General features: G+C 27.9%; 1 protein-coding gene across 3 annotated transcripts in view; it reads right to left on the reverse strand.

Moving 5' to 3' along the window:
- LOC119600881 (rho GTPase-activating protein gacN-like) overlaps nucleotides 1-10,931 on the reverse strand; it is a 29,454-nt gene extending 18,523 nt beyond the window's left edge. For 2 of the 3 annotated variants that reach the window (XM_037951449.1, XM_037951450.1), the window contains exons 1-4: nucleotides 10,726-10,931; nucleotides 10,467-10,661; nucleotides 9,846-10,407; nucleotides 9,574-9,781 (exon numbers count right to left, since the gene is read on the reverse strand). In XM_037951449.1, the coding sequence (XP_037807377.1) occupies nucleotides 9,574-9,781; nucleotides 9,846-10,407; nucleotides 10,467-10,661; nucleotides 10,726-10,836 (1,076 nt within the window). In that variant the 5' untranslated portion in view covers nucleotides 10,837-10,931. The remainder of the gene's footprint in view (nucleotides 1-9,573; nucleotides 9,782-9,845; nucleotides 10,408-10,466; nucleotides 10,662-10,725) is intronic. The other variant, XM_037951451.1, reaches the window with a different exon arrangement.
- Between the last annotated feature and the right edge of the window lie 239 nt (nucleotides 10,932-11,170).

Genomic DNA, 11,170 nt, shown 5'->3' on the forward strand with positions numbered 1-11,170 from the left:
AATTTTTGGTTTTCTCCATACAAATTAATTTTTGTATAAAAATGTTTATAAACATTTTTTAAACTTGTTACAAAGAAAACCAGAAACATGAACGTTTTTGTATGGAAGAAATATGCAATATTTTTAAAAAACTTAGCACAACTCATAACCTTTTTCATCGATTATTATAAATTGACCATCATTGGAAACCCAACTTAATGTGCCTTTTTTCAAATGTAATAAAAGCTAAAGTTACTGCTTCATGGCCAACGTAGAGCAGTATGAAAATTAAAAATTGTGAAAAAAGTGTGAGTTTTTTTACTTAAATGGACGTAACCAAGACATTAATCATAAATTTTGGATTTATTTTTTTGGGTTGAAAGACAACACTTGTATCTTTAAAACAAAATATCCAGTTTGAAAATCGGTTGCAAACTACCAAACGTATATTTTTTTAAAGTTAAATCTTCAAAAATAGCTCTTTTTCACATCTTTTGCTCTTAAAAAGGAACTAAACGAAGTGATCGGGAAAAATTAAAAATATATTCCTATATAACCCCTGCATTTTTTTGCTGTATCACTGTGTTATTGTAATTGGAATATAACTTTAAGATTGATAAAATTGTATCAATCAGTTATTCCAATAAATTTTACAAATACAATTTGTTAATTAATTAGGAAAATCCAAAAAATTTAACCAAAGGTGCGCTAGAAATTTTAAAAATTTAGACGAGCTATTTTATTATTTACTTTAAAATTTAATTAAGTAATCTTCGAATACAAAGCAAACAAAAGTATTCGAAACCGGGGTTTAAAAAGAAAATAAACCGGGTTATTCGATATTCGAAAAATCAACATTAAGAAAAAACCGACGCTGTTAAAGCAGAAAAAACCGGTTGAAAAACCGAGCCGATCGCCCTAATATTAACTAATAATGAGTAAAACCACATGTCAAAATTTTCAAATAAAATTTAAAATATTATAGTGTAGATACAAAATGTAATAAAACTTACTAAAAATACGGATAAAAAATTGAAAATCGTATGATTTTTTTAAATTTTTTTAACAATTTCAAAACGATTGCATTTTTTCGTTTTATTTTTATTCAAACAAAGAAAAAAATAGAAACAAATTTTAAAAGAAAACAGAATCAAAATGAAAATTTACGTTTTTTCTTTGAATTTTTTCAAATTGAAGTTTCATTTTATTTCTGTAAAAACAAAATATATTTTCTATTTGATTTTTTTTTTTTTTTTATAATCACACCAATTTTCATTTTATTTTGTTTTGGCAGTATGAAATAAAAATCTAACGACTTCTCTCATAGTGTGCGATATATAAAATTTACACTTTATTTAGTCCGACAAAAAAGTGAATTTACATATTTTTGTAGCATATATAATAATATAGTAGAAAGTACTCATGCTATATTCTTTCAGCGATTTATTTAGTTAATATGTATATTATATAATATAATGCATATTCAATAATCATTTAACAGACATTTCGCTGAAAGAATATAGCATGAGTACTTTCTACTTTCATAGAAGACTTTTTTAAAAAATATGCCAAAAGTACGAAGACAAAAATTTTAAAATTTAAATAAAATGCTATTTAAAAATATTTTTTAACGAAAAATTACAGTTAGACTTTTTCCTTGAGAATGTAAAACTAAAAATTATGAAATTTGTTATCACAAATCCCTTAATTAACAAAAAAGAAAATTCCAAAACTGGAATTTTTTAGTTTTTTGGCTATACTATCCACAACAGGGACGGGGTTATCGAAACCCTTTAGGAAATAATTAAGAACATATTGGGCCATCTAAAATGGGTTAATATATTCCGAAATCGTCTTTGCGATTTTAGAATTTTTGGCCTAAAATTTAATTTTATGTATAATATAGGCATTTTTTGTATGGAGCAGAGAACTGCAATGGGTGATTAAAAAACTATAAAGCTGATTGTATTTTTGTGTATTTTTATTCAAAGGTTCAAAATTGTTTCAACAAAAAAATTCAAATTTGTTTTTAAATAAATCAAATTTGTTTTGTTTAATGAATAAATCATTGCTCAATTCATTCTAATCAATTTGAGTGTTTAATTAGAAATAAAAGTCAAAAAGGCAACAATCAATGTGTGTGATTTATTGCTCAAATATTTATGAAAAAGTCTGGAAGTTTTATGAAACCATAGAGGTATAAAATTCGTTGGACATCTTTAGTAATCCCATTCACGTTAATGCCCTTTCTCATCTGCTGCAAAAATTTTAAACATATTGACTCTCAAAATTGCAAAAATAACTCTATATTGCTTAAAATTGCCAATAATTTGGGTAATATTGAAGTCTATCCTGGCACTGCGTCGATAATGTATACAAATCTTTACAAATTTAGTCTAACACTTAGGGCGGGTTTCTTACTACTCAGTTAAACTAGGCTTAAATTGCTGTTAGATTAAACTCGGAACAAATTTAGGCGGACTTTAACCGATAATTGTGTTTTTCAGTTATGGAGTTAAGAGCAGTTATCTTTGTCAGTACTGCCAACTTTTCAGTCAAAAACATAAACAATTAAGAGCTGTTTGAAAATATTACTTTTGTAAAATTAAAAATTTTAGAAAAAATTAAAATAAACATTTAAAACTATAATAATATTGATAAAACAAAAAAATACTATTTACTTAAGTTTTTCTTCTTCCGAATTGATTATTTTATTGTTTTTGTTGATTATATTGATAAAACAAACAAAAAAATACTATTTACTAAAAAAATTAAGTTTTTCTTCTTCCGAATTGATTATTTTATTGTTTTTGTTGATTGTGTCTTCTCATTTATAACTTAGGTTTAATTGGCCAATATCACTCAGTTAAACTAAGATTATATGTAACGTAACTAATTACTGAAAAACACAAAATATAGACTAAGCTAGGTTTAAACAAAGAATGTAGATTATCTTTATCAGAAAAACCCGCCCTTAATATTGGTCATTTAACATTTTTAAAAGTAGTTTTTTCATGTCCGTATATCTTAAATTCACATTAATCAGTTCAATCCTAACGTTCTGATTATATTCATTCATTTTTAAATGTTTTGATTTTATTCAAAACCATATTTTTTCATTCAAATGTGTGAATAAAAAATTGTGTTAGAACATAAAATAATTCAAATTGTTTTTTCTTTGTTTGATTTGTTTATACAAATGTGTTGCTTTGAAATATTTGAATTTGATTTTATTCAATATTGAATTTTTTTGAATGCACAGAACTGAATAAAAATTTTATTGTATGGTTAAGTCAGGAAAAGAAATTCAGTTTTGCAGTTCTCTGGTATGAACCTGGTCCCTACGATATAGAAAATTTTTAATTTTTTTTACTTAAAATATTTCATGTAATGTTAGCTTTTCCAAAAGTAAACTCTTTGCACATATATCTTAGAAATTTTTAAAGATACCCAGCAAAAAATAATTGATCCCAGCATGACACGCTAATGTAAAATTCATAGGTTTTTCACCAAAATTGGAAGTACTTCAAGTATGTTATTTGTGGTGAAAATTCTACTTCTTTTTCCTCACTTTTTTTGCTGGGTAACTAAAAAATGTACTTTTTTCCCAAAAAATAGCGAAAAATCGCCATTTTTAAGTTGTTTAAAAATAAATGCATATAACAATAACATATGTATATATATAAATAGACTAATATATATATATATCACATCTAAAAATGCGATTATATATTTTTCGCTTTTATAAACCAAATATTTCCTTACAAATGAAAACCCAGATAAAAGTGAGGAAAGAGATGTAGAAAAGTCACTACAAATAACATATTCGAAGTACATCAAATTTTGGTGAAAAACCAATTAAATTAACATAAGCGTGTCATTGAAAGAATGTGGTTTATTTTTGACATCCAAATATCGGATTTTTACTGCATCTATGAATAAGATTAGATGTAGTTCAAAGTTGTCAAAAATGAACAACATCCCTCCAATGACACGCTAATGTAAAATTCATAGGTTTTTCACCAAAATTGGAAGTACTTCAAGTATGTTATTTGTGGTGAAAATTCTACTCCTTTTTCCTCACTTTTTTTGCTGGGTATATATGTATATAGAAACGACTTTATTTTGTGGTGAAAACTATATTTTCTCAAAAACTACCAGTTAGAATTTGATGATTTGTATCTTAAATAAAAGGTATTTAAGTCTACTTTGCTTGATATATGGAATTTTTAAGTTTTTTTGCTACATCGTATTTTTTTGGAATTAAAAAAATTGGAAAAAATAATAAAACGATTCACAGTATTAAACTGGGGACACATGCTGAGATTTATTAAACTGCGTTTTGTATTTATTTTTAAAAATTTTAATTATAAATGAAATTCTTAATAGAAAAGTATACTTTTTACTTAAATTTTTATGTAAACATTTGTTTTTTCGAAGCTTGATTGACCATATGGATCCTGACAGCTGAATCAAAGGACCGACTTTCAAGTTTTCTTAAATAAAAAGTTCAGATAGTGAAAGAAATTACTTCTAATGGTTAAATTATCTAAAAAATACGTTTTTGAATTCACTTATAGCCCAGCAAAAAAAGTGTAGAAAAAGATGTAGAATTTTCATCACAACTAGTAACCCGAAGTGCTTCAAATTGGGGTGTAAAACCTATGAATTTTACATTAGCGTGTCATTGGAGGGATGTTGTTCATTTTTGGCAACTTTGAACTACATCTGATCTTATTTTTAGAAGCAGTAAAAATCCGATATTTGGATGTCAAAAATAAAACACATTCTCTTAATGATACGCTTATGTACCCAGCAAAAAAAGTGTGGAAAAAGATGTAGAATTTTCATCACAACTAGTAACCCGAAGTGATTCAAATTCAGGTGAAAAACCTATGAATTTTACATTAGCGTGTCATTGGAGGGATGTTGTTCATTTTTGACAACTTTGAACTACATCTAATCTTGTCTTTAGAAGCTGTAAAAATCCGATATTTGTATGTCAAAAAGAAACCACATTCTTTCAATGAAACGCTTATGTAAATTTCATTGGTTTTTCATCAAAATTTGAAGTACTTCGAATATGTTGTTTGTAGTGACTTTTCTACAACTCTTTTATCATTTTTAACTGTTTTTTAATTTGTAAGTATATGTTTGGTTTATAAAAGCGAAAAGTATGCAATCGCATTTTTAGATGTGATTAAGATGTCGTTTGTAAAGTATGACATCAATTATTTTTTGCTGGGTAAATTTCACTACTCTTTCACCAAATCTTGATGTACTTCAAATATGTTATTTGTAATGACTTTTCGACATCTCTTTCCTCACTTTTAACTGGGGTTTCATTTGTAAGGAAATATTTGGTTTATAAAAGTGAAAAATATGTGATCGCATTTTAAGATGTGATTAAGATGTAGTTTGTAAAGTATCCCAGCAAAAAATAATTGATGTCATACTTTACAAACGACATCTTAATCACATCTAAAAATGCGATTGCATATTTTTAGCTTCTAAAAACCAAATATTTCCTTACAAATAAAAACCGAGTTAAAAGTGAGGAAAGAGATGTTGAAAAGTCACTACAAATAACATATTTGAAGTACATCAAATTTTGGTGAAAAACCAATGAAATTTACATAAGCGTGTCATTGAAAGAATGTGTTTTATTTTTGACATCCAAATATCGGATTTTTACTGCATCTATGAATAAGATTAGATGTAGTTCAAAGTTGTCAAAAATGAACAACATCCCTCCAATGACACGCTAATGTAAAATTCATAGGTTTTTCACCAAAATTGGAAGTACTTCAAGTATGTTATTTGTGGTGAAAATTCTACTTCTTTTTCCTCACTTTTTTTGCTGGGATGACATCAATTATTTTTTGCTGGGAGATAACGACAATCCACCGATTTTTGGGCCAAATTTCGAGCAATATTTCGCTATTTTGCAATTCGACCCGTTTTTGGTGGTTAGTAAGGGGCTTAAATATCAAAGTATGTTTATGGACTTGAAATAAGCTATAAATAAGTTAAATTTAACACAAAAAGTTCACAAAATCTAAAAAAAAAATAAAATTCAGTTGGAATTGTAGGTAGTTTACCGTAAAGTAAGTTTAGATAAAATGCACTCTATTATATAAAAACATCAGAAAGAATATTCTTTGTAATATTTTTTAAAAAAATAAACGTATTAGATTTTAGAAAAGGTAATTAAATATAAACAAATTTTATTTTCCTCATTTAAAAATATTCTGTTTTATTTTTCTATATACTAGTATTAATTCCCAAAACAGTACTATACCTAAATTTAAAATTAATTTTCGAAATTTTTACAATTCTTGAAATTTTAGTTTTAAATTCAACTTATTTTACCTTTCCATCAAGATACTTTAATATTTAAGCACCTTTTTAACCACCAAGAACGGGTTGATTTGCCAAAATGTGAAATATTGCTCAAAATCTGGGTCTAAAATCGGTGGATTATCGTTATCTGTAAGCGGATCCAAAACTTCTTCGGGTCGAAATCTTTTCAAGAACTAATTCTTAAAATAATTTAAAAATGTTAAGCAATGTCTTTCACTGTTTTAACTTTTTATTTAAGAAAATTTTAAAGTCGTGGCTCCAATTCAGGCGTCAGACCAGGCGTTGAAAAAAGCTCCCGTTAACATAAAGAACAGAGGCAACAGTATATTTTGATATTGGAAATATCAATTACAATTAAAATTTTTAAAATAAGTACAAAAAGGTCGTTTAAGAAATTTTAGCTTATGTCTCCACTAATACTATGAATAGTTTCTATTATTTTTTCCAATGCTAAATATTTTAAATACCAAAAAAATACGATGGAGCAAAAAAAGTTGTAAAGTCTGTATATCGTAAGAAAGTAGAGTTAAATACCTCTTACTTAAGATACAAAACATAAAATTCAAAGGAATTTTTCAGAAAAATTATTATCTAGCGCAAAATAAGGTCGTATTATGAGAATATACCCAGCAAAAAAAGTGTGGAAAAAGATGTAGAATTTTCATCACAACTAGTAACCCGAAGTGCTTCAAATTCAGGTGAAAAACCTATGAATTTTACATTAGCGTGTCATTGGAGGGATGTTGTTCATTTTTGACAACTTTGAACTACATCTAATCTTATCTTTAGAAGCGGTAAAAATCCGATATTTGTATGTCAAAAATAAACCACATTCTTTCAATGAAACGCTTATGTAAATTTCATCAAAATTTGAAGTACTTAGAATATGTTGTTTGTAGTGACTTTTCTACAGCTCTTTTCTCATTTTTAACTGTGTTTTAATTTGTAAGGATATGTTTGGTTTATAAAAGCGAAAAGTATGCAATCGCATTTTTAGATGTGATTAAGATGTCGTTTGTAAAGTATGACATCAATTATTTATATATATATATATATATATATATATATATATATATATATATATATTCAAATATTCAAAAAAACTATTTCAAAACCTGATTTTATCATTCGTAAATATAATATTCAATGCCCTTAAAAAAATACTGTTAAAATTTTTAATTTATTGTAATCCGTTTAGGAGTTATGATGGTTATTATGTTGGCTTGTCGTTTAATAATTTCCCATCGAACAATGGTATTTTTCATCATCATCTCCGAATTTAATAAAACTCCATCCAATTAATGTTACATATATAACTTGTATAATGACAAATTTTGGGCCTTAAAACTTTCGTGGTTTTCGAAATATAGAGTTGTAAAATTTAAAATCTGAACATTTAAAGTCTCATCACATCAAAAGGAATAATGATAAAATTCTTGTTTTTGCACCATTTGTCTCAGCAAAAAGCATACTTTGATTATGTGCAAAGAAAAAAAAATTGAAATATTTTTTGGAAAAATTGCATCTCTGGATAACACTAAATGCACTTTTGAAGCATTATAAAAGTGTGAAATTAAGCTCATTCTTATTGATTTTTCCTATAAAATCAATTATTAGAGCATAATTATCTATAAATTCTGCAGTTTCTGCTCTGTATACGATTTAACAGAATGATATTCCCAATATCAAAATATACTTTTTCCTAGGTTCTTTATGTTAACCTGTGTTATTTTCAACGCCCGGTTGACCATATCTCTGACGGCTGAATTGGAGTCACGACTTTCAAATTTTTTTTAAATAAAAAGTTAAAACAGATTTCGAGCCGAAGAAGTTTTGAATCCGCTTGCAGATAACAATAATCCAGATTTTTAGCCCAGATTTTGAGCAATATTTCACATTTTGGCAACTCAACCCGTTCTTGGTGGTTAAAAAGTGGCTTAAATATCAAAGTATCTTGATGGACAGGTAAAATAAGTTGAATTTAAGACTAAAATTTCAAGAAATGTAACAATTTCGAAAATTAATTTTAAATTTAGGTATAGAACTGTTTGGGAATCAATACTAGTATATAGACCCAATACGATATATTGCAAAAAATAAAACAGAATATTTTTAAATGAGGAAAATAAAATATGTTTTTTTTTATTTTCCTCATTTAGATTGTCGTTATAAGTGGCTTCAAAACTTTTTCTTCTCGAAATCTCAAAAACTAATTTTTTAGATAATTTAACCATTAGAAGTCATTTCCTTCACTATCTCAACTTTTTATTTAAGAAAACTTGAAAGTCGGCCCTCTGAATCAGCTGTCAGGATCCATATGGTCAATCAAGATTCGAAAAAACAAATGTTCACATAAAAATTAAGGTAAAAAGAATACTTTTATATTAAGAGTTTAATTAATAATTAAAATTTTTTAAAATAAATACAAAACGCAGTTTAAGAAATCAAAGCTTGTGTCCCCAGTGTAATACTGTGCATCGTTTCTATTATTTTTTCCAATGCCAAATTTTTTAAATACCAATAAATGGCGACGGAGCAAAAAAAACTTAAAAACTCCATATATCATAGCAAATAAGACTTAAATACCTTTTATTTAAGATACAAATCATCAAATTCTAACGGGTAGTTTTCGAGAAAATTTAGTTTTCACCACAAAATAAAGTCGTTTCTATTATTTTTTCCACCACTGTATATTTTTTTAATTAAAGAAAAATTACCAATTACTAAACGTGAGCAAATGAAACAAAAGAGCGAAATGTAGTGAACTGTGTGCCGCTCACTAAAATGAATCGTTGAATTGAACTAGGTCATTCATGACCAACACAACTCTACTCTACAACTCTAGCAAATGAAACAAAAGAGCGAAATGTACTGAACTGTGTACCGCTTACTAAAATGAATCGTTGAATTGAACTAGGTTACTCATGACCGACACAACTCTACCAAGGATATATTTGATTATCAGTTAATAGTCCCAGTAGACTACAGATACTTGTACCACCTCTTTTCCCCGGAATTCAATCACACTAATACGGTATCTTTCATCCAGGTAACATGCCCCCGGGAGGAAGGGGGCATGTTACCTTTATAGTAATCTCTATATATGTAAATCTATTATAGCTATACCTAAATAAAAGCGTTGAGTCCCATACAAATTTTATGAAAACAATAATAATCTACAAGTAACGCAACGGTCAATACTTTTATTTAGGTATGGCCGTTACTACTTACTTCTTTTTTGAACTGAATGTAGAGACAGGATCACCAAGTTTTCGCTTCTTATTATCTTTACAACAGGGTGTTGTATTATAATCCTCATTTTCTTTGTGTATATTTTTATTTACTTTGGGGATATGTGAATTCTCATTAGGGGTACAGTCTAAATATTCCGAACTTCCCATTGCCGATCCAACTATTCTCCTCAGGCCGTTAAACATTTCTATAAATTATGTAAAAAGAAAATATTATGTTTAATTAAACGTTTTCGAATAAAACACAATTACGGGTTAGCGAACCACTGCGTCTTTTTTTCTTTTTTTTAGCTGATGTTGACTTCAAGCCGGTTTCACTTCTTAAATTTTCTACTGCATCAGGAACTGATTGATCTGATGAAGTTTTCTCCGAAACCGTAGATTCCTGTAGCTTATTTTCAATATTTTTTGGTATAGTCCCAATAGCATTAGCATTTTCTATCAGAATTTGAACAATTTTAACATGATTTTTAAAACGATGACTGTTAATGTTTGGAAATGGCATAAGACTTGGAGTAAAAATAATGGCTAAATTTTCAACCGACATTTTATTGAGATGTTCGCTAAGTGACACGGTGTATAGAAATTGCATGAAGAATGATAGTGTGTTTATTGTTAGTGGCGGTAACAGCAAACATGCTAACAGTATGGCTTTCACGTAATTATCTCCTACTAGCAAACTTCGAAGAAGGGTTTCTTGTATAGACTTAGGAATAACTGGTTCCGGAAGTTCGCGAAAAAAATATTTGATAACATTTGCAACATCTATTACATGATGAGATTTACCCAAGTCTACTCCCGATTCAAGGCTGACCTGTAAATTTAATGATAACTTTACTTGTCAAAAAATAACTAGTAAAATATTTCAATTACCCGAATTTGCTTCTGTCGTACGAAAGATCCAGCTTTTCTAAATATGCCTTCCGTTTCTACTTGTTCTAGTATTCGATTACATGCCTCTGCGACAAATGATGGTATTTGAACAACTCTTCCATTTGCAAGAATAACATCAGTTAAGTCCAAAAGATGCAAATGCGTACGAAATATGTTTTTTCGTTGGGTTTTATTCTTAAATTGAATAGGTATTTTTAATTTGTAGAAACAGTAATTTAATACATATAAATAATTGTACCTGAATATCCTTTTTCTTCTTTTCCTTTTGATATTTCACTCCGAATGTCTTAAGTTCACTTATAATAATTGCGGAAAATTCATCTTTATTCCTAATATCACTTATATTCATTTTTAAATATTTCTATAATACAAAATTATTTTTTTCCGCCAAAGTCAAATATCTCAACGACGCACCAGAGACCTACGACGATCAAAATTAACAACGACGGCGTCTAAAACCAAAGAAAGCCAGCTAAAATCGGAAGTTACACGATCAGATCAAGATCAAGGCGAATTCAGATAAGGTGGTGGCAGTTCGGCAACAACAAAACTTTCCATGGAATATGTTTTTGCATTTGGTACGCACTAGGGTGATCAATTATTCGACATTTTCCAAAAACCGGTTTTCGAATAGTTCGAATAGTTCGAATAGTTGGCATTCAGAAAAAACCGGTTAACCGGTT

The sequence above is a fragment of the Lucilia sericata genome, unplaced genomic scaffold, assembly GCF_015586225.1.
Source record: "Lucilia sericata isolate MDLA Ls3-8-SP2 unplaced genomic scaffold, ASM1558622v1 Contig000125F_arrow, whole genome shotgun sequence".
Lineage (NCBI taxonomy): Eukaryota > Metazoa > Arthropoda > Insecta > Diptera > Calliphoridae > Lucilia > Lucilia sericata.